The sequence below is a fragment of the Cetorhinus maximus genome, chromosome 18 (genome assembly GCF_964194155.1).
Source record: "Cetorhinus maximus chromosome 18, sCetMax3.hap1.1, whole genome shotgun sequence".
In the NCBI taxonomy this organism is placed as follows: Eukaryota; Metazoa; Chordata; class Chondrichthyes; order Lamniformes; family Cetorhinidae; genus Cetorhinus; species Cetorhinus maximus.
The window spans coordinates 8,944,487-8,968,446 of NC_135896.1; the positions used below are offsets into that span (position 1 = coordinate 8,944,487).

Sequence of the window (23,960 nt, forward strand, 5' to 3'; positions counted from 1 at the left end):
TCTAAACGCTGAGCTAGCTTATTGCTAAAACCTCTTCCCGCACTGAGCTTCGGAGGAATCGGACATCAACACACAACGGAGAGGAACTGACAAGAAAAAGAGAAGCGATCACTTCCAAACGACTTCAAATGTGGCTCAGGCAAGCTTGTGAAGGCAGGCGCTTTGTTCAGCCAGGAACTCAAGGACTCACAACCCTGCTGAATCACAACCCAGGGATTCTCTAGATCCTCACTGGCAATTGCCAACCTTTACTCACAATAGCCATATGTTTGCATTGGAGAGGCTGTGAGAGTTCATTTTAGCCAACGTGATAGACGGGGGCCAAATACTTTATCTTAGCTGCTAACAGAAGATACCTTTAAATTTAAATGATTACAGATACGCCTGCAAGGTCATTCAGCCCTTTGAGTCTGTTCCATTATTTAATTAGATCGTGGCTGATCTGTACTTCAACTACATTTATCCACCTTTGTTCCATGTCATAGAATCATACTGCACAGAAGGAGGCCATTTGGCCTATCGACCCTAGGCCCATTCTTTGGAAGGGCTATTAATTAGACTCAATCCCCTGCCCTTTCCGTCTATTTCTACACATTTTTCCTCTCAATGGCTTATCCAATTCTCTTCGGAAAGTTGCAATTGAATCTGCTTCCACCACGTTTTCAGGCAGTACATTTCAGATCACAACTCACTGCGTTAAAAACATCTCTCTTCATCTACCCCTCTGGTTCTTTCATCAATTATCTTCAACCTGTGTCTTCTGGTCGAATGACCCTTCTGCCAAGGGAAACAGTTCCTACTTATTTACCCTATCAAAGCCCCTGATAATTTTGATCACATCCGTTAAATCTCCTCTGAACCTTCTCTGCTCTAAGGCGAACAACCTCAGCTCCTCCAGCCTTCCCACATAACTGAAATCCCTTACCTCTGGAACCATTTTAGTAACTCCAGCTGAGGCCAAACCAGTGGTTTATAAAGGTTTAGCATAACTCCTTTGCTTTTGTAATTTATGCTTCTCTTTATCAAACCGAGGCACTGTAACCTAACAAAGATCTATCATAAATCTAATTTTAATCCTGAAAATGTCAATTTACCCCCACGTCCATAGCTTTTTTTTTGTGGGAGAGTTTCACACTTTCACTACAATTTTTGCAAGAGACAGCTTCCTGATTTCACTCCTTAAGGGCCTAACTCTTGGGGAGACGGTGGTGTAGTGGTAATGTCACTGATGTAGTAATCTAGAGACCCCAGGCTAATGCTCTGGGGACAGGGTTCAAATCCCAACCGCAGCTAGTGAAACTTAAATTCAATTAATAAAATCTGGAAATGAAAGCCAGTCTCAGGAATAGTGACTATGACAACCATCATTGATCGTCATAAAAACCCATCAGGTTCACTAATATCCTTTAGGGAAGGAAATCTGCCATCCTTACCTGGTCTGGCCTACATGTGGCTCCTAACCCACAGCAATGCGATTGACTCTTAGCTGCCCTCTGAAATGGCCTAGTTCAAGGGCAATTAGGGATGGGCAACAAATGCTGACATTGCCTAAGAAGCCCACATCCCATGAAAAAAATAAATTTATCCTCTTTTATTCTGCTTCCTCCTCTAGAGGACATAATTTATCTGTCTCTGCTCCACTAAAGCCCTTTGAAGACCTCAATTAAATCATCCCTCAACACAAGGACACAAGGGAATCCAAACCACAGGTCTATGTAACCTGTCTTCCTAATTTAACCCTTTAAGCCCCGATATAATTCCAGTGAATCTGCTTTACCCCTCAAAGGTCAAAATATTCATCCTGAGATTCAGTGGCTAATGTCGTACTCCTATGGGATCTGACCTAAACTCAGCAAGACCCCATTTCATTGTCCTTTTTTGTTAAACATCTAAGGTAGAACAAAGCTGCACTTGAACGATACCTTCAAAGATTTATCCCTTACTGTTTAACTGTCTCCAAATCGAATTTATTCTCAGGGTGAGGTCGACACTATTGCTCGTCCCTAGGCTAGTTGTCCTGACAACCAAGTGGTTGGGTAGGTCACTTTCATAAGATCATCAGAACATAAGAAATAGGAGCAGGAGTAGGCGATTCGGCCCAATAAGCCAACTCTGCCATTCCACAAGATCACGACTGATCCGATTGTGGCCTTAGCTCCATGTTCTTGTCTGGCCCCTTGACTCCTTTATCGATCAAAAATCTGTCTAACTCTTGTCTAGCCTTGAATATATTCAATGACTCAGCCTCCACTGCTCTCTGGGGAAGAGAATTTTAAAGACTAACGACTCTCTGAAAGCAGAAATTCCTCTTCACCTCTGTTTTAGATTGGAGATCCCTTATTTTTAAACTATGCCCCCAGTTCTAGATTCCCCTATGAGGAGAAACATCCTCTTAGCATCTACCCTGTCAAGCCCCCTCAGAATCTTATATTTTCAATAAGATTACCTCTCATTCTTCTAAACTCCAATGAGTATTGGCCCAACCTGCTCATCCTTTCCTCATAAGACAACACCTTAGTTCCAGGAATCAACCGAGTGAACTTTCTCTGAAAGACATATCCCTTCTTAAGTAAGGAGACCAAAACTGGAGACAGTATTCCAGGTGTGGTCTCACCAATGCCCTGTACAACTGTAGCAAGATTTCCCCAATTTTATATTCCAATCCCTTGCAATCTAGGCCAACGTTCCAATTGTTTTCCTAATTACTTGCTGCACCAGCATACTAACTTCTTGTGATTCTTTGAAGGACACTCAGTGTCAACAAGGGACTGGAGTCAGATACAACCAGACCAGGTAAGGATGGCTAGCAGTCTGAAAGACGGTAGGGAGCTAGCTGGAATCATCAGGTTCATTCATGCCAATGTCATAAAGCCAGACACCTGAGGGTTGCATAGTCCAGTGGCATAACCGCTAGGCTACTCTGCCCTAATGGTACCAAAGTTCAGTTATATAAGTTTCTCATCTATTTAATGTTGCAGCAGAAATTAATGACATTCTTACAATGGAAGAGGGCCCAACTCCTTGATTTGAGAGCCCAGTTGAAATTTACGCTAAAAACCCTCCCAAGTTCTAAAATTATTTTGGTCTCCATGACAATGTAAAAATTCTGAAATAAAATAGAAACTGGTGGAAATACTCAGGCAGACCCCGATGCAAGGTCACAGAGAAACTCTGTTCCTATCTCCACAGTTGCTGCCTGACCTGCTGGGTATTTCCAGCATTTTCTGTTTCTATTTCAGATTTCATGTATCCATAGTACTTTGCTTTTGTATAAATGTAGGGGCACTTTCCTCCTGTTACATACCTCTTGGGGCGCTGGGGGGTCTCGCCTGCTGGCGGGAGAGCCGACAAGAGACTCACGTTCTCTCTTTTCGGGGAGGCCTGCCGAAGCACAAATAGTGTGAGGCCCTCCCCTGGTATCAAGTCCCCAGGGGTGGAAGTCTTGCCTACCGAGAGCTGCTGGCCAATCAGAGGTCAGCAGCTCTTGTGCTCAGTGGCGCCACAGGGGAGGCCATGGCTACTGCCGGAAGGACAGGCACCAGAACCCCACGATCACGGAGTGACCCAGGCCGCAGTTCAGTAAGGTATGGTGGGTGGGGAGCTGGGCGGTTTTGCGGGGTGGAGGTCAGGGGGAGAGGTATCCAGGGGGTCGGAAGCAAGGACAGGTGGTACTGAGGGGGTGCTACACTGTTAGAGCTAGTCAGATGAGCAATTGATTTGAAGCATTGTCTGCCCTCTCAGGTAGACATAAAGAGCCCTTGACATGATTGGAAGAAGAGCAGGGAAGTTATCCCTTGTGTCTTGACCAATATTTGTCCTTCACTCAACATAACCAAAACAGGTTGTCTGGTCATTATCACACTGCTGTTTGTGGGAGCTTGCTCTACGCAAAAATTGGCTGTCACTTGCCCACACTTCAAAAGGACTTCATTGGTTGCAACGGGCTATGCAAAGTCCTGAGACCACGAAAGGCAATAGGTAGATGCAAGGTTACTCTCGTTTTTTTGTCTGTTGACCCAACAGTTCCTGATGCACGACATCCAATCAGGGTCAAGGCAGCAGAAAAGGTCATTCAACCCATTAAGGCCGCTCCTGTATAAGATCATAAGAAATAGGAGCAGGAGTAGGCCATTTAGCCCCTCGAGCCTCCTCCACTATTCAATAAGCTCATTGCTGATGATAATAATAACAATAAGGAGAAGATGATGATTGTGGCCTCAATTCAGCATTTCTGCCTATTTGCCCACCACCCCCTCGCTCCCCCACCACAGCTCTTGACTCCCTTGTAAATTCAAAATCTGCCTAACTCAGCCTTCAGTATATTCAATGACCCAGCCTCCACTGCTTGCTATGGAAGTGAATTCTTAAGGTTAATGACCCTCTGAAAGAAGAAATCCCCTTATCCCCATCTTAAATGGGAGACCCCTTATTCTGAAACTGTCTGCTAGTTCTGGGTTCCCCCACAAGGCAACCACCCTCAGCATCTACCCTGTCAATCCCCCTCAGGATGTTACATGTTTCAAGAGGATCACCTCTCATTCTTCTAAACTCCAATGAGTACAGGCCCAACCTGGCTCAGCCTTTCCTCACACGACAGACCCCCTTCACCCCAGGAATCAGCCGAGGGAACCTTCTCTGAACTGCCTCGATCCCATCGTGACCTGTGCCCCTGTCCATTCGATCTTCCCAGCGAGATCTCCGTTACTGATCCCCAAAGGTTAGCAAGCAGAACTCCAGAGTATTCATCCATTCCCATCACTCAGCCCGCTTGATAACATTGTCCAATGGGAGCAGGGCAGAACAAAGCTCTCATTTTATGACATTTATTGTGGAATTAATGTTGATTTTGGAGCCTTCCTGAATATAAAAAAAAAACTTGTTTACCTTGTGTTTTTTTCCAGTAAGTGCACTGGCACTTTAGGGAGTAACTTTTGACCTATGTACAATCTGTCCATGATATCAAATTGCAGGAAATGTACATTAAGTTTAGAGAAGGGGAATGGATTATGATTTTTAAATCAAATTAAAAGAAACATAAGTGAGAGCACCACTGGAATCTAGAGCAGCAGGAGTTTTAGTGACAAGAGGAAAGGGTACATCAATCAACCAATTACTGCGAGGGTGGCTTATACAAAGAGTTGCTGCCAGCCTTTTTTTTCCCTCCTGGGGAGAAAGAGTTATAAATTTAACAAATAAAGACCAAGTGCGTTAATAATAGAAGATTCTTTTCAAGTTAAATGCGGTGCAGGCTGGCATTTAATTCTCCAGCACTAGTTAACTGCACAGCACTAGCATCCAAACTGATGCTGATACAGTGCACAGCATTACACCGCCTAACCAGCAACATTCGGTGACCCAATTCACTCTCGCCGTGTCCTGTGAAAGTGCAACATAATGGGGTGGCTGAAGGAGACGCTCTGCACAGAATGTACAGCATGCAAAACCAGATGTTCCACGCAATTGGTCGATGCTGGTGTTTATCCCGAGCCTCCTTCCCTGTTAATGGTATGTTAGTTGTATGATTAAGGTTAAGTATATACAGGTGGAGGGCATCGATTGGTTAAGTATCTTGAGCACATATAAAGAGAGACTTCTCCCATGCTACCTGTATTTTCCGCAGCTTTCTGGAGTCCAGGTTCCATGTCTGTGTAGATTGCCAGAGGTCGCAGCCCCTTTTTGATTACTGTGGATGAGGTTCCATGAAAAATGCGAATGCCGCCTGGGCTCTTCGCCTGCCCCCCCGCCAACCTTAAGGCTGGAAGAGCAACTTTCTCAATAGCCTTAATTAGTTAATTAATGGCCTTAACAGGCCTTTGACGGTTCAGTGGGCGAGTCGGCTGTGTGACCGCCGAACTGAAAATCTAAATGACGCGCAGTGACTTCGGGACGCACGCCCATCACCCCGTGTCATTTTATATCTCAGCGAGTGGGCCCCACCCCTGCTCGCCGAGCCGAAAATTCTCCCCATAGAATATATATATAGCAGAGATATAGGCCATTGGGCCCAACCAAAATGCGTTAGGCCCAGGTAAGGCTCCCTCTAAACTTGCCTCAGTCCCAACAGCGGTGTCCATCTCCCACATTACAATGGTGACTGCATGTCAAAGGTGCTTTGCTGGAGGTCCAGCGCTTTGGGACATCCTGAGCTCATGAAAGGCGTTACAGAAAAGCAAGTCTTTCTATTTTACTTTTGCAAGACAAGGCTCCTCCTAGAAGCTCCCCACAGACACTTGAAATTGCCCAACATAAAGCAGACTTTCCTCCCATCCAGCTTGGTTGGACTCGAACCAAATTGGTGATTAATTGCTTCACTCTTAGCCCCCTGCTACCCCTTCCCCTCAAACTCCCTACTGCAATATTTAACAGGTGAAGAGGATGCTCAGTAGAAAGCATACCCCTGCCATGCTGTGTTAACTCAACATTATCACAATTGCACAGCTCTTCCTCAAGGCCTGTATCTGCCTGATTGAAGCTCTGTAACTACAAAGTTGAAAGAAAGAAATATTTTTATTAAATGCTTCCATCTCACCGTGGAGGGTTCAGGCCAATCCACAGCCAACAAACTGCTCTGAAAACTCTGCTCACATTTTAACAGCTGTGAAAAACTGCACCGCAGCAGTTGAGGTAATCCATAACATTCTAAAACAATCAACAACATTCTAAATAAAATAATCCACAACATGCTTTCATGCTTACCCTATCTCCCAATGTTAACGGATCCTTTAAAAAAGTCGAGGATCCCTGATCCGGATCCACATCTTTGTCAAAAATGAATCAGTTCTTCCTTGGACCATGCCCTACCTGTGCACCAACTTTCATTGAAATCCATCCATAAGCTTTTGAGATATACTGTTCACTAGCAGACTAACAAACAGAAGTGAAGACATTATCTCCACCCACCTTTAATGGCAGAGGTAACTAATAGAAAACGTCACAGTGTGAACTTATATAGCTGAAACAAAAAGGCCGCTTCACATAAACATGTCTCCACCAAGCTCCCAGCATTGGTACATCGAGTGGAGAGGGTACGGTTTGGGTTTCTGTCAGCCACTTTTAGGTTTCTGTTATCTTACACTTCCTACTTTATCACGGTACAGCATCTGGTAGCACAGCTATTTAAAGGTTTCTCTAATTGTTCAGACCTTGGCAAAATATCACAAAACCAGTGTGCGTGCTTTCCAATAACCGTTGCACTAACTGGACAAAGGTATAGTCGATGTTTGACTATTGCTCTTTTGGAAATTTGGTTTTCGTTTGAAGGAAGAGCTGGGAAAGGGGAAAAGGCAGGGGTGTCGGGTGGGGGGTGGGTGGGGAGGTCAAGAAGAGGGGAAAGTTTTAACAAATCTCTACAAAAACAGAGAACAGAATCACATGACGGCACAACATCGAAAACAGTAAAACCACAGACACGAACCAAGGACATCACTCGTTTCCCGATAGGGAAAAAAAAAACAGGAGCAGATTGAGAGGCGGCAGCTCCAGGATAGTGACCAACACAGACACCAAATACAACTCATAAAACAAACTGTTTTCTCAGCGCACACTGCAGGCCGGATGACTGAACCCCAACAGCTTGCGATGAGACACAACAATGGCCCCATCACAGTCCATGCACTGATAATAGAGTCATGAAGAGGGTGCTTTTGTTTTTCCCAGGAAGGAGCTAGCGCTACAATATGCCACGGATGAACGTTACACGAGATCAAACATGAGTTCGTAATCGTTTTTGGCAAGTAACAATGCTTCCTGACAATAAAATTCTTTTTATGCCATCTGCATTCTCTTCAAAAAAAAAAGTAAAAATTGTTATTTAACACAAATAAAAATATTTGGAGGGGGTAAAGGTAGACAGGGCGGTGACAGCGAGGGAGAGGTACGGGTGTGGGGAGAGGCGGGGGGGGGGGTGTGGAATACGTGAGCAGAGCGATTGTTTATCAACCTTCCACTTAAATTATTTTTTTTTTGTCTTTCATACACAACTTTCTTTGGCAGGCTCAGGGCAGTGGTCACCACCCGCCCTGCCAGGGTCGATGGCAAGAAAGGATTTTGTTGCCTCTAAAAAGAAAAAAAAAAAATATCTTTCGCATGAAAAAAAAAATTGAAAAAAAGAACACAATTTAAAAAAAATTTTTTGTTAAAAAAAAAGGTGCCTCCAAAAAAAATTCAAAATTATTCTTATCTTCTTTTACAAAATATATATGAATATATATATATTATATAAGTATATAGTTATATATATATACATATATATATATAGATAGATAGATTTCTTCATTCTCTACCACCAAAATTACATGCGGTACATGATGGAGTGTGATAGTGAATAATGTCAGCTGTAACCGCTGTTTGACGACAACATGAAATCGAACTAAAAACCAGGCATGCGTCAACAGAGAAAACAACATCCCATGCAACTGTTCAAGTTTGCTGATGCTGGGGTTAGAATGAGGGAGTGAATTTCTGTGTAAACGTATGATTTGATGGTGAGGGACTGTTGATAATCTGTCTCTTTTTTTAAAAAAAAAATAATTTTTTCCAAAAAAAAACATACTCCACCCCCCTCCCCCCCCGCCAAAAAAAAGGAAATAAAAGTATGTAGAAAACTCAGGGGAGATTCTTAAGACTGAGGGGAGTTTGATCGACCTTTACCAAATATATTTATTTAATATTAATTTTTAAAAATAAAGGAAAAAGCCAGCCCAGTAAAATATTTTTGCTATAAAAATCTTTTGCTGAATATCTCTTTATATATCTGCTCTAATGTTTATATATAAATATATATACACATGTGTACATATATATATATATTTAAATATATAGGTAAGCCTGAAAAGATCATTCTAGGTTAAGAAAAAAAATCATACACAGAAATTCTTTGATATCTGTTCTCTATTACAATAGTCTAGCCCATGGCAAGCCTTAAGACAGAGAGAGAAAAAAAATACCAGCTAAAATTTGCAATAAATCAGCTCAATATCACTCCTTTGTCTGGCAGTGACAGTCAAAATGCTTCCGTCAGTGATCAGAAAAAAGTAACTAGAGCGTGAAAGCTAAAGAGAAAGGGGAGGGAAGTCAGCGCAACGGTGGGGGGGAATGGAGCGTGTGACTGACGGCAGACATTTTGGGGCATCGGTCAGATTAACACGGCCCCCGTCCATTACTAATTTCGGCTATCTGTAGCTGGGCTCAGCTCCGGCAGCGGCAAAATTAGTGCAAAAACGATACCATGTTAACCGCACTTGAGGTCCCATGGGTCTGTGTGCTATCATTGAAGAGCAGGAGAGCAATTAGCAGGATTAACATGAAATCTTCATTATCCCCTGCTTAAACATTTCACTTATTCTGGAGAGGTTCCCAGAAGGATTCGGGGCAGTAATTCCAATTTGTCATCTGTTGATCAAACAACTTATTTCCTTTTTCGTTTTTTTTTTAATTGTCTCACGGCTCAGAAAATGTGGCCTTTTTCATCTGGAGTTCCTCTTACTTCCCCTTCCCCACACTTTTCCATGGGACCTGATGCCTTAGACTGGGATTCCTCTACCCGTTTCCATTATAATTATCCTTTTATTTTCAATAAGTTATCTTTTCAAAAGAAAGAAGAAAAAGCAAGCGAAAATGGACTGACCTAACCCACCTGAGCTGGGTTCACATTCATCGAGGTCCTCATCATCACTTGCACACTCAGCTGAAGACACGATTAGGTCATCAGTGACCTGTAATAAAAAAAACGGAGGAAAAAGGTCACAGAAAATATTACTGCGGGCGATTCTCTCTACAATTTGAAACAGAAAAGTAGCAATCTGGAATTTATGTAACACCCTTTTGCAATATCCCCAAAGTGCCTTACAGCCAATGAAATCCTGTCCCTGCTGTAACGTGGGGAAATGTGGCAGCCAATTTGCACACAGCCAGCTCCCATAGCACAGCAATGTGGTCGTGATCAGATCATGTGTTTTTGTGACGCTGGTTGAGAATTAAGTATTGGCCAGGATACCAGGGGAAAACTGCCCTGCTCTTTGAAACAGAGCTGTGGGATATTTTACCTTCACCTGAGAGAGCAGACCGTTTAACAAAGGTAAAATGGTGGTCACCTCAGGGAAGGCCGGTTTCTCTGGATAATTTTGACTAAGTTCAAAATATGTCACCCTTCCCCCTATTGCAACAACATCGAGAAATACTTCACTGTCTCTGAGGCACTACTGGGATGCAATGCACAATGTCAATGGAAATTCTCTCTTACTTGCTCTTCCTTCTATTGTAAAGGCTCAAATGGCCCCAGAACAAACACCAGAGCTCCTGATAGTTTTGTGTTTTGGAAACCCCAAGTTGCCCAGCCACTACCTCTTAATTCAGTCTCCAGTTCTGGGCACCACACTTTGGGAAGGACATGAAGGCTTTGGAAAGGGTGCACAACAGATTCACCAGAATGTTTCCAGGGATGAGAGGTTATAGTCACGTTAACAGACTGGAGAAGCTGGGTTATTCTCCTTACAGAGAGAATGCCACAAGAGATTTAATCGATGTGTTTAAAATCATGAAGGGTTAAGATAGAGGAAATAAAAACAAACCAATTGTTTCCAATGGTTGAAACTGAACTGGGCCATCTGCACAAACACCGTGGCTACAAGAGCAGGTCAGAAGCTGAGAGTTCTGTAGTGAATAACTCACCTCCCGACTCCCTGAAACCTGCTCCCCACCATCTACAAGGCACAAGTCAGGAGTGCAATAGAATAGTCTCTGCTTGCCTGGATGAGTACAGCTCCAACAATACTCACTAAGTTCAACACTATCCAGAACAAAATAGGCCACTTGGTCAGCACCCTATCTATCACCTTAAACATTCACTCCCTCCACCATCAGCACATCATGGTCACAGTGTGTACCATCTACAAGATGCATTGCAGCAACTCAGCAAGGCTCCTTTGACAGCATCTTCCAAACTTACGACGTCTAGCATCTAGAAGGACAAGAGCAGCAGACACATTGGAACACTGCCATCTGAAAGTTCCCCATCAAGCCACTCACCATCCTGATTTGGAACTATATCGCCGTTCCTTCACTGTCGCTGAGTCAAAATCCTGGAACTCCCTCCCTAACAGCACCCAGGGTGTACCTACGCCACATGGACTGCAGCGGTTTAAGAAGGTGGCTCACCACCACCTTCTCAAGGGTAATTAGGGATGGGAAATAAATGCTGGCCTTGTCATTGACACCCACATCCCATTAATGAATAAAAGAGAATTGTTGATAACCAGAGGGCACAGGTTTAAGATGATGGCAAAACAACCAGAGGCGACATATGGAGAAACCTATTTAATGAAGCGAAGAGTTAGGATTTGGAATGCACTGCCTGATAGGGTGGTGGAGGGAGGTTTAATAGTTGCCGTCCAAAGGGAATTGAATAAATACTTGAAGGAGAAAAAATTGTTGGCTCATGGGGAAAGGATGGGGAAGAGGGGTGAGCTGGATTGATCTTAGAAAGAGCTGACGTGGAACAATGGGCTGAATGGCCTTCTGTGCTATTATATCCTAGGATTCCATCATTCTACAATCCTATCTCTGATCATTCTTTCTTCAGCCCTTGGTTCTGTTTTGTTGTTGGTTTATTATCAGTCGCGACTCTCGGCTCTCTGAGTCAGAAGGGTGTGGGTTCAGGTCCCACTCCAAGGACTGCAGCACAAAAATCAAGTCTGACCGCCCACTGCAGTTGCTGAGGGAGGCGCTGTGCCATCTTTCAGAGACCCCTCTGCCCTCTCAGGTGGCTGCAGAGTATCCCATTGCCACGATTTCGATGGAAAGCCAGGGAGCTCTCCTCCGATGTCTTGGCCAATATTTATCTCTCAATCGACATCACAGAAAGAAGATAATCTTCTCATTAAGACATCGCTGTTTATGGGAGCTTGCTGTGCGCAGATTGGCTGTCGCACTTCCTACTTTACAGCAGTGACTAAAAAAGTCATTCGTTGGCTGTAATCTGCTTTGGGGCATCATGAGGTTGTCAAAGGCACTATATAAATGTAAGCTGCTCTATTTTTTTCCTGCACTGTGATTTCCTGGTGCAGCCATCTTTCAGTTTCAGAAAAAAAAACTCCACACTCAATCTATCCTTTCATTCCAGGTGCAAATCAAACCCAGATTAATGGGATGAAGCATTTCCTATTGAAATGTCAGAAACATGGAAGCCAATTTGCACACAGCAAGGTTTCACAAACAGCAGTGTGATAATGACCAGAACATCTCTTCTTAGGGTTGCCGCTTGAAGAAAATATATTGGTCAGGGCTCCCCTGCTCTTCTTTGAATAGTGGCTGTGGGATCTTATACACCCGCCTGAGAGAGCGGACACGACCTTGGTTTAACATCCCACCTGAAAGACGGCACCTTCAACAGCGCAGCACTCCCTTAGTACTGGCACCGGTAGTGTCAGCCTAGATTATGGGCTCAAGTCTTTGGAATGGGACTTTGAACCCCTAATGTTCTGACTCAGAAGTATGAAGCTACCCACTGAGTCATGGCTGACTAATGACCAGAGGTTCAGAACTTAAAACACAAACCTTAAACAGAACTATCAGGACAGAACTACCCCTCACTCATCACCTGTGGTTGTTCATCTGTTGCTTCAGTTATTAACAAGGTGGAATGCAGTTATATGGAACAGGAAGGACCCAAGTATAATCCCGGGTTGGCCGTGACACTCGTGATATTGGTTTGGATGGCTATAGAATGGCTCCAATGGGCCCCACTGTCCTTGGGCCAGGGGCAGAGGAAACCAGTGAGGTTTCCGCAGATATAACCCTGGATGTGACAGCATGGGTGTAGCGTATTGAAAACTGCATTGTGCATTTTGCCCACTCAAGGCTACCAAACATATATGTCAGCAGTGGAAGTCTGGAATGAGAAAAGAAGAACACACTGTTTTAACAGGACATGCAGTTCTGATTCTGAATGCTTCTTACTGAATTCTTACTGAATTCCCAAGAACCCCACAATGGGCTTGCTGACTTTCCCACACCTGAGATTCTCTGCATTATGACAAACCCTCCTTCCATTTGGTTGCTCCCTCCCCTCAGTTGTCCAAATTCAAATAGATACAAACCCTAGGGTGACCAACACTTATGAGACAAAATAAGAGAAACCTAAGGAACTGAGAGAAGTGGGGTGCTGGTGACCAGTTGAGTGGGGAAGGGGGTCACCTTGAGAGCGAGGGGTTTGCGAATGAGCAAGAGGGCGCGAGGGAGGAATAGGGGGTGGAGTGGTTCTGGTCATCATAAGAATGGGGGTGGGGGTGCTCTGATTAAAGCAACCAAAACTTACAACTTATGCTGTGGAGTCCCAACATTATTACCTCTCTGCTGGATGACCCATAGACATGCAGTCCTGTTCAAATTCCTCAGTTGAGACTCTGAAAGCCCAGTCTCCCACAGGCTGCCCAGAAATGTGGGACAAACAGTCAAAATAAGGGACATTCCCTAAAATACAGGACAGTTGGTCACCCTGAAAAATCCTTCCCGCCTGCCACTCCTTCCTGAGGATGTTATCCAGTCCCTGCTGAATGGTATGCAGACACCAGACAAGAGCAGCACTGGAGTCACCTGTGATTCTGGGACAGTTGAATAGCCCATCCAGGCTCATGGTGGGGAGGCTGTCACTTGGACAAGTGGGACAGAGAGCTGCTGACACGCATGGCACCGCACACCTTTATCGTTCAGGGCCTTCTGTGTCAAAAGGTTGGGTGTTCAAGGCCCACTCCAGAGACTTGAGCACATAATCAAGGCTGACACTGCAGTGCATTGCTGTAGGAGTGCTGCACTGTCGGAAGTGCTGCCTTTTGGATGAGACGTTAAACCATTGCCCATCTATCCTCTTAGGTGGATGTAAAATATTTCATAGCACTATTTGGAGGAAGAAGACAGTTTTCCCTGGTGCCCTAGCTGATATCTATCCCCTAACTGACACCGAAAAAAGATTTTCTGGTGGCGATAAGTTGCAGTTTGTGGGAGTTTGCTCCACGCAGATTGGCTGCTATGTTCCCTACAATACAAACCGTGACTACGCTATAGAAAAATAAAGTGCGTCATGGCGATTAAGTGCTCTGGGAAGTCCAAAGGCTGCGAGAGACATTCAAACCAAGACGTTTAGTTCCCTGTGTGAGGCGGCTGGGGACATCCTGTGCTAAAAGAGCCGCTCAAAGTTTCAGTATCATCCTGTGTTATACCAGCTTTCCAAATGAAAGTTAAATGCCTGTCACTACATGAACTTTGTGAACAATTATTTTCTATTAATCTACTGGCCCTGGATACACTGGTGTTGTGTTATTTTAATGACACAATACCTTGGGCTTATTTACTGTACAAGGCACAAGGTAAGAAGTGTTCATAAGGGATTGGGTAAACACCTTGTGGGTTCATTTATTAAGACTAGGCACTTGACAGCAGCTATACATAGGTATGAAGCTTGATGACATGAGAGCCGTGTGTGTGCTCTGCTCCAGGCAAAAGTGAAACTAAAACTGGATCACATGACACACTTCCCTTCGAGTAATGTCATGCCGCTATCATTTAAAGGCATATTACAACATCTAATATCTACACTCACAAGTGTGAAATCTTCCACACACACACACACACAAACATATTCAAATTAGCAAAGCTCTTTTCTTTATTCTTTAATGGGATGAGGGTGTCATTAGCAGGGCCAACATTTGTTGCCCATCCCTAATTGCCCCTTGAACTGAGTGGCTTGCTAGGCCATTCCAGAGGAATTGCTGTGGGCCTGGAGTCACATGTAGGCCAGACCAGGTAAGGACGGCCGATTTCCTTCCCTAAAGGGCGTAAGTGAACCAGATGGATTTTTGACAACAATCAATGATAGTTTCATGGTCACCATTACTGAGGCTAGCTTTTATGTTCCACGTTTATTAACTAAATTTAAATGCCCCCAGCTGCTGTGGTGGAATTTGAACCCATGTCACCAGAGCACTTGGGCCTCTGGATTAATTTCAGTGACATCTCCACTATGCCTCCAACTCCCTCCCTTGCACCTTTAACTGTCCCTGCCCTGATTCTCATCATTTTACCAGCCTACCCCTGCCACCCCAGCTCTCACTGACACCCGGACCCCTGCCCAGACTCCCCCACCCTCCACCCCACTTCTCATTCTGCTAGCGCTTGTGTCTGTCTGTAAGCTGCTGATACCCCATCTCCAGTCAGGTGAAACGCATAATGTGTTTCCCTTCACGTCCTGTTTGACCTTCAAAATCCCACATTCAGCCCACTGCCACTCACCACCCTCACCCTCAACCCCTGCCCAAAGACAAATTGAATTTGAAGTGGGTGACATTAGTATTCAAAACAAATCAAAGCAAATCAGCAGCATAATCACCCACCAAACAGGTTTAAGGTAACTGACAATTGAACTAGAAGAGAGATGAGCAGAATTATTTTTGACAGAGTGAGTTGTGATGATCTAGAATGTGCTGTTTGAAACACAGGGAAACCCGGCTCTGGGAGAGGGTGGGCAGAGTGTGTGTGTCTGTGAGTGTGTGTGTGTATGTATTATGATGTCTGTGTATGTGTGCATATGTATTAAAATGTGTGTGAGTGTGCGTTTTATGGTGTGTGTATTTATGTGTGTGTGCATATTACAGCATTTGTGTATGCATTACAGTGAGGGTGTGTGTTTGTATATTTGTGTGTGTGTGTGTGTATAAAACGATGTGTATGTATTACAGTGTGCACGTATTTGTGTACGTATGGATATTACTGTGTGTGTGTATTACAATGATTGTGTGTATTACAATGAGTGTGTATGTATGTGATTGTGTGTGCATGTATTACAATGTGTGTATGTGCGCATTATGATATATGTACATTACAATATGTGTGCATTACAATGTGTATGTTTATTATGATGCATGTGTGTTACAATGTGTGTGTGTGCATTACAATATGTGTGCATTACGACATGTGTATAAAATGATGTGCGAGTGTGTATGTATTATGGTGTGTGTGTGTATTACGGTGTGTATGTGTTACGATAAGAGCGTGTGTGTGTATTACAATGTATTAAGTGTGTGCATTACAATGTGTATGTTTATTATGATGTGTGTGTTACAATGTGTGTGTGTGCATAACAATATGTGTGCATTATAAGTATATAAAATGATGTGTGTGTATTACAAAGTGTGTGTATATGTGTGCTTGTGTGCACGTGCATGTATTATGATGCGTGTATGTGTGCATATGTATTACAACATGTGTGAGTGTTTGTATGTTTTAAGGTGTGTGCATTTATGTGTATGTGCATATTACAGCATTTGTGTGTGCATTACAGTGTGTGTGTATAAAATGGTGTGTGTGTATTACAGTGTGCACACATTTGTGTACATATGCATATTACTGTGTGTGTGTGTATTACAGTGTGTGTGTGTGTATTATGGTGTGTGTGTGTGTGTGTGTGTGTATGTATATTACTTTGAATGTGTATATGTGTGTGTGTATGTGCACATGTGTGTGTCTGTGGGTGTTATGATGCACAAACATCACATTTGTGTGGGGTGGGTTTGATGATCCAGAGGGTCCTACCCCTCATGTTTTGCTGGGGACTGTACATCATGATGGATGCCCTCACTCTGAGAAGGCAGGCAGGGAGCTCTGTAAGCCACATACCTGTGTGTGGGACAGCCTGGTTCCACCTGAACAGCCCCAGAACAGCTGGTGCTTGGCAGAGTAGCTGTCGGGCAAACCCGCTCCTGCTGGGCTGTTGGCATGAAACAGATCACCATGACCAGATAGGGGCAGCAGTCAGAGGGCAGCGATGACAATGTCGCTCTATCGCCAACACTGGCTCTCCTGCAAGCCCCTGGAAACTGGCCAAGAGACAATGAATGTCATTGCAGCTGATGACCTTTATGTGGGTTGACAGCACGCGATGCTGGACCTCCTGCCCTTGAGCATATTGCAGATGGGGCGGGGGGGAACTGCCTGAGTGATTGTTAGGAGGACACCCTCAAGTTGAAGACTCGGGGGAGGAGAAGGAGCAATGATGTCTTGTACTCCATTCGTCTGCACATTATACTGCAACTCGCTGTTAACAGCGTGAGATATTTGTACAGATTCTTCCCTCAACAGAGAAGCATTTCTCTCTGAGATCCATTTGCAGATTTTCAAAGCCTTGAGAATAGCTTATGAATATTAATTTGCGGTTCCTTGCCTGTAAGAAGCAGCATTCCGTGAACGTATAACAGCCAGTACTGCAAAGGTTTTGTATGTACCATCTGAGCTGGGTTTAGTGGATGAATAAGCTGCACTGTGTTGTACTGAGCCCGCGATTATGAAGGTGTCAGCTCGATCACTGCTCTCTGCTGAGCTGACATACTCAATCCAGTGTGAGAGAGGATGTGTGCACAGAGGCACGTGTGAGGAGAAGGGAGAGAGAGAGAGAGGCAGAGGATAAAACACACACACAGAGTGAGGAGTGCGTGAGTGAGTGAGCAAGGGATGTGAGATAGAGAGAACAAGGCAGAGAGAGAAGAGATAGAGAGTGTACATGAGAGAGAGTGAACTGAGTGCATGTCTGCATGTGTTGTCTACACGTATGTGGGTACAAATGTGTACTTTGTTTGCATGTATGTGTGTGTTCTGAGAGGGTATATGTATGTACATGCGCACGCGTGTGTGTGATTTTTAACACGCACATTCTTCAGGGATGAAATTAGACAGCAGGTGGCACTTTGATCTGAGTTTGTGGTGCTACCCATGCAGCTTACACTTAAACATGAGGAGACGCGATGGACAGTCGGCCTGAAGCTGACGGGACTGGAACAAGCCTGTCCTGCAACCCTCATAAACTGGGGCTGGGCTAAATTTGTCGAGAGTGGGGCTTCTGCCCCTCAGCGCGAGGAAGTCCCACCCTGGGGGGCTGCCAGTGCGCCAGAGCTCAGTAGTGGGCACCGCTGGGACTGCAGGAGGGAGGGTGTAGACCATAGCTGTCCCAGGATAGGTCGGTCCCAGAGATTTAGGCTGGGCAGATATCCCAGAGCTCAGGGAGGGGAAGGGAGAGCTATGGGGATAGCTGGGTTCTGGAGGGCAAGAGCGTGGAGGAAAGAGGGGTGACATCTTGGGCGGGGGGCGTACTCAAGGTGCCCCCTTTGCCTTCCCGCCCTTTCTTTTATGTAGGCTGTAAAAAATGGCTTGCCCGCTCCCGCCCACCTACCCACGCCAACCCTATTATGGTGTGGGCAGCTAACAAGTCTAATTGACCTTTTATTGTTTATGTACATATGGTGGGGAGCTGCTGACTTTGGTGCCCGCCCACCTAGAGTATTATGGGGGTCAGCCTAGGGGTGGACAGGAAGGTGGTGGGGTAACCACCGATTTTACGTGTCCCCCCTCCCCCACCGCCAAAAACACACCCGGTGGCGGCATGTCAATTCCAGCCCAAATCTACGAGAATTACTATGTCTGTGGAGGGGGACTCAAGATGCAATTGAACCATGAGACTGTAGCACAGTGTGAGTCTCACAGTCCGTGGGACTGTAGCCCAGTGTGAGTCTCACAGTCCATGGAACTGTAGCCCAGTGTGAGTCTCACAATCCATGGGACTGTAGCCCAGTGTGAGTCTCACAGTCCATGGGACTGTAGCCCAGTGTGAGTCTCACAGTCCATGGGACTGTAGCCCAGTGTGAGTCTCACAGTCCATGAGACTGTAGCCCAGTGTGAGTCTCACAGCCAATGAGACTGTAGCCCAGTGTGAGTCTCACAGTCCGTGGGACTGTAGCCCAGTGTGAGTCTCACAGTCCATGGGACTGTAGCACAGTGTGAGTCTCACAGTCCATGAGACTGTAGCACAGTGTGAGTCTCACAGTCCGTGGGACTGTAGCCCAGTGTGAGTCTCACAGTCCATGAGACTGTAGCACAGTGTGAGTCTCACAGTCCGTGGGACTGTAGCCCAGTGTGAGTCTCACAGTCCATGGGACTGTAGCCCAGTGTGAGTCTCACAGCCCATGGGACTGTAGCCCAGTGTGAGTCTCACAGCCCATGGGACTGTAGCCCAGTGTGAGTCTCACAGCCCGTGGGACTGTAGCCCAGTGAGAGTCTCACAGTCCATGGGACTGTAGCCCAGTGTGAGTCTCACAGCCCATGGGACTGTAGCCCAGTGTGAGTCTCACAGTCCATGGGACTGTAGCCCAGTGCGAGTCTCACAGTCCATGAGACTGTAGCCCAGTGCGAGTCTCACAGTCCGTGGGACTGTAGCCCAGTGCGAGTCTCACAGTCCGTGGGACTGTAGCCCAGTGTGAGTCTCACAGCCCATGGGACTGTAGCCCAGTGTGAGTCTCACAGCCCATGAGACTGTAGCCCAGTGTGAGTCTCACAGCCCATGAGACTGTAGCCCAGTGTGAGTCTCACAGTCCATGGGACTGTAGCCCAGTGTGAGTCTCACAGTCCATGGGACTGTAGCCCAGTGTGAGTCTCACAGTCCATGAGACTGTAGCCCAGTGTGAGTCTCACAGCCCATGAGACTGTAGCCCGGTGTGAGTCTCACAGCCCATGAGACTGTAGCCCAGTGTAGAGTCACAGGCCTCTGGAAAAGGAGGAGAGAAAAGTTGTTCTGATGAAGAGTCATACGGACTCGAAACGTTAACTGTGTCCCTCTCCGCAGATGCTGTCAGACCTGCTGAGTTTTTCCAACTATTTTTGTTTTTACTTCAGATTTCCAGCATCCGGAGTATTTTGCTTTTATCTTAGAGAAAAGTTGACGGTGGGTGAAAATCCTGGTTAGTGTAACCTACAGCAATTCCTTTCACCAACAATGTGCATTTACGTAGCACCTTTAATGGATTCCCTGGGCAGTTCCCAGAATACAGAAGTCGGGCTTTAAACAACTTTAGAGCTCATCGTATGATATTCCAGGGAGCAGAATTCCAACTGTGTCACAAAACCCAGAGCCAGAAAACGCAGCGAGTTATGAGACTGGAGTTGTCGAGCACCAAGATCCCCTGGGGATATAATTTCGATATTCGCATTGTTCATTAAAATTTTAATTGTTCCTGTCATAAAATTCTTCATTTGTGACAATTTGTAACCTAATTTAAAAAAAAAGTTCCTTCCAATCATCCCGATGAAGGCAGCACACTCCCTCCCATTCCTTCCACATGATCCTTGTGACCCGCTGCTGTGATGTATATTCCACTACCCTGCCCACTGTTCATCAGCCCATATATAAAGCGCTTTCTCCATAAACGAGGTCCCAGACGGTATTAACCAAAGAGGGCTGACCTCCGCAGGCGCTAATGCATTACAAATGATCTGCCTTCCTCTTCCTGTGGGTGCAAAAAGATCACATGGGCACTATTTCGGAGAAGATAAGGGGTCCCGGGCCAAGGTTTACCCCCTCACTCAACTTCTTCATATCAGGTTATCTGGTCGTTGTCACGTTGCTGTTTGTGGGGGTTTTTGCAAATGTTTTGCTGCCACGTTCCCTGCACCCAGAACAATGGCTACACCTCACAAGTACTTCATTGGCTGCTAAATGCTTTACGATGCCCAGTGGTTGTGAAAGGCGCTATATCAATGAAAGTCTTTGGGTTTTTTTTCTCTTCTTACAAGTCGGACGGTTAATTCGGGTGAGGGAGGCGACCAGACCCACTTCGCTCGAGGCTCTTAAAAATAAAAGCTGCTCGTCCTCCCCGCCCCTACCCCCTCACCACCCCATCGCAGTGATTCCGGCCAATTGGTCCACCATACCCGGCCCTGACCTTCATCCCACATTCTTCAACAGCTCCTTTAGCTTTTTTTGCCATACTGGGTGCAGGTGGTAAGTGTGTAAGATGTCGCCTGCCTGAGTGGATGCTTTGCAGTCAAATGGGCCTGTGTCCACTCACTGGACCCACGTGTGAGGATTAGTCAGTCAACCGTTGCGGGACTGTGGCACGTGAGAGACGAAGAACTATTAGAAAGGACTGAAGAGGCTGGGGGTCCTTTCTCTAGAAAAGAGAAGGCTGAGGGGCGACCTGACAGAAGCCATGAATACTGTTCACTTTACCCAGAGAGTGGTTAGAATGTGGAACTTGCCATGATATGGAGTGGTTGTCAATAGTACAGATGCATTCAAGGGAAAGCTAGATAAGTGCACGAGGAAGAAAGGAATAGAAAATTATGCTGATAGGATTAGATGAAGTACAGTGAGAGGTGGCTCAAGTGGAGCATGAACACCAGCACAGATCAGTTTGGGTCAAGGAACTGTTTCTGTGCCGCGTGTTCTGTGAATTCTGTGGAAAATAAAGTGTCTCATTTAAGTTTTGCAGAACATGTTGAGTTGGCCATTAAATGATATGCTCGCGTTGTACAGTTAGCAAGTAAGTGGAGATTTAAATGTCAGCCGACCTCCCGTTTTAATGGAACAGGATCTTGTATTATTAATGTCCTGTGTTTTAACTGTTTAATTTAAAGAGGATGCTTCCATTCGGAGGGGAGTCCAAAACTGGGGCTCAGAACAGTGTCACTAATAAATCCAATAAGGAATTCGGGCAAGATGTGGACGTCATGACCACAAGGATTAGTTGAGGCAAATAACACAGGGGAAGCTAGATAAGTGTACGAGAGAGAGAGAGAGGAAGAGATGGATAGGCTGATAGGGGGTGAGGCGAAGTTTATTTTTTAGAAGTAGGAAAAGGGTGGAGTGTTAAAGCACCAGAATGGACTAGACTGGCTGAATGGCCTCTTTCCCTCCTGTAAGTTCTATGCCGTTCTACCACAGCTTGTAATTTGAAGTTAGTGCACCCTGGGCGAGGGAGGGGCTTTGCTGGTGGGGAGGGGCAATGGGACCAAGGGCGGAACTTTCCGGCCTCTCTTGTCAGTGGAATTTCCTGGTCCCGCCCAAGTCAATGGGATTTTGAATGGCTCGCCGCCTTTCCCGGCTCCATCCCTGCGACGGGGACATAAAACTCCGCCCTGAGCTTCAGGTCAGATGCTCACTTTACACTCCCCGCAACCCCCAACCCCTCCCCCCCCCACCCCCACCCCAAACAACCCTCTCCCAACCCCAGGCACGATTTGCCGTTCTGAGAACTTCCATTGACTATAGCCTATATCCTCCCAGCATTCAGCTTATCCATCAGCCCCGCCTTTCACTCTGCCCCCCCTCAGCCCATCCATGTGGGACCATCTTCATAATCCAGAATTGACATTTAAATATCACACGCTTATTACGACAATAAAAACACAGTTGGAAAATGATCCCGGTTACTTGCGCTATCATTGACGGGTCTTTCCTGAGCTGCCTATATACGCCACTATCTATTCTACTATCGCAATCTCAGCCATCAGATGCCACATATTTAATATTAAACCACAGCAAGACGTTATTATCTATTTATATCCTAATCTTTCAACAACAAACCATTTGACAGACTGTTTTGTAATGGATATTATATTCACTTAGCACTAACTGAACAAACAATATAAAAACAAGAAGAAGCATTAATGTCTGGAGTTAATACAGGGAACTGATGTCTATTTTATTTAATCTCAAATCATCCCTGGCCTCAGTGCCAATGTATTTATCACTACTTTGTTTCAGAAGGTTCTGGAAGTGTTGCTTTAATCTACTTTTGCAGTCAATATTGTGAACAAAATTGTTTTTGGGCAGATTAGTGAAACTGCAGCACCCAACATCCACACCGCCCCCTCTCTCCCTCCATTTTACACCCCACCCCTCCTTTCTTCCTCATTGGTATTACTGGGCTATCGATTCACTAACCTTCCATTTTCAAGCAAGGCCAGTCTGAGACTAGTGCCACAGTTCAATGCTAACACTCTTTTGGTTAGGCTTCATGCTCGAATGTTGTGGGCTCAAGCCCCACTCCGGTGAGTTGTCCACAAAATCTAAGCTGAAGGAGTGCAGCACTGTCAGAGGTGCCCCTATCGGATAAAACATTAAACCGAGGCCCCCTCTTACCCCTCAGGTGGACCAAACCCAGGTGGATCTATATTAATGACTTAGATGAAGGGATTGACTGTATTGTTGCCAAATTTGATGACACAAAGATAGGCAGGAAAGCAAGTTGTGAGGAGGATACAAAGAGTCTGAGAAGGGGACATGTTTCAAAAGATTAAAAATCCTTTATTTAAAAGTTTAACACCGAAACAAATCTCCCTAAGGCACCTTTCGCGCGCATGTGTGAAAGAGTGCAGGGAACCACTCAGGGAATTCCATCCCCCCCAGCCCGCACAGGGAGCGTACAGCGCTTCCGGGCGTGCGTCACCATGGGTGGGCCTTAATTGGCCCGCCCACGTAAAATGGCAGCGCGGACCCGAATCGGGGGCGCCAATCGGGTTTCCACCCGTCCCCGCACAACACTCCAACCCCCCGAAAGGGGCAAATTTCTGGCCGTAGAATCACAGAATAGCACAGTGCCGAAGACCATTCGGCCCATCATTCCATGCCGCTCTCTCAAAGAACAATCCAGTTAACCCCATTCCCCAATCTTTCCCCATATCTCCCAAATTCTTCCTCCGTCAGGTTCCATAGGAAGTTTTATGTTCCGGGTGGCCTGCTCAGTTTTAATTTACATCCTAAATTCTTCAGTGTTTTGGAAATACCTGAGCTTTGATTTGACACGCAGGTGGGTGGATTTTCCAGAGAATCCAGGCTAACTTGCTCCCTTGACCTGATGGGGAAGGATGTGGTCAGAAGGTCGACCTGCTTGTCACCACCCCGCCCCCTGCCACATTGTAAGTTGTGCTCGGGAAGCCACGCCGGTATTCCCAGCGGATTCCACAATGTCTGTCCCTCTCCGAGCTGAAAATAAGTTTTCCGACCCTGTGAATTTCTGGGCTGTTGAACCCGGGTTGCCAACCCTGGTGTACGCGTTCCTGGAGGCTTCATCTCATTACCTGCCCTGGTAGTGCCCCGCCTCCCTACGCCCATCGCTGCGTCAACTCAGTACTCAGTTGGCAGGTTC

At 45.6% G+C, this 23,960-nt stretch overlaps 1 protein-coding gene across 5 annotated transcripts in view; it reads right to left on the bottom strand.

Annotated features, from left to right (window-relative positions):
* The window catches only part of nrxn3a (neurexin 3a), a 1,687,706-nt gene that overhangs the window by 38,677 nt on the left and 1,625,069 nt on the right, over positions 1-23,960 (bottom strand). For 4 of the 5 annotated variants that reach the window (XM_078562071.1, XM_078562069.1, XM_078562067.1 and 1 more), the window contains one exon: positions 9,635-9,713. In XM_078562071.1, coding sequence (XP_078418197.1) covers positions 9,635-9,713 — 79 coding nt within the window. Of the gene's footprint in view, positions 1-9,625; positions 9,714-23,960 lie in introns of all 5 variants that reach the window. The other variant, XM_078562070.1, reaches the window with a different exon arrangement.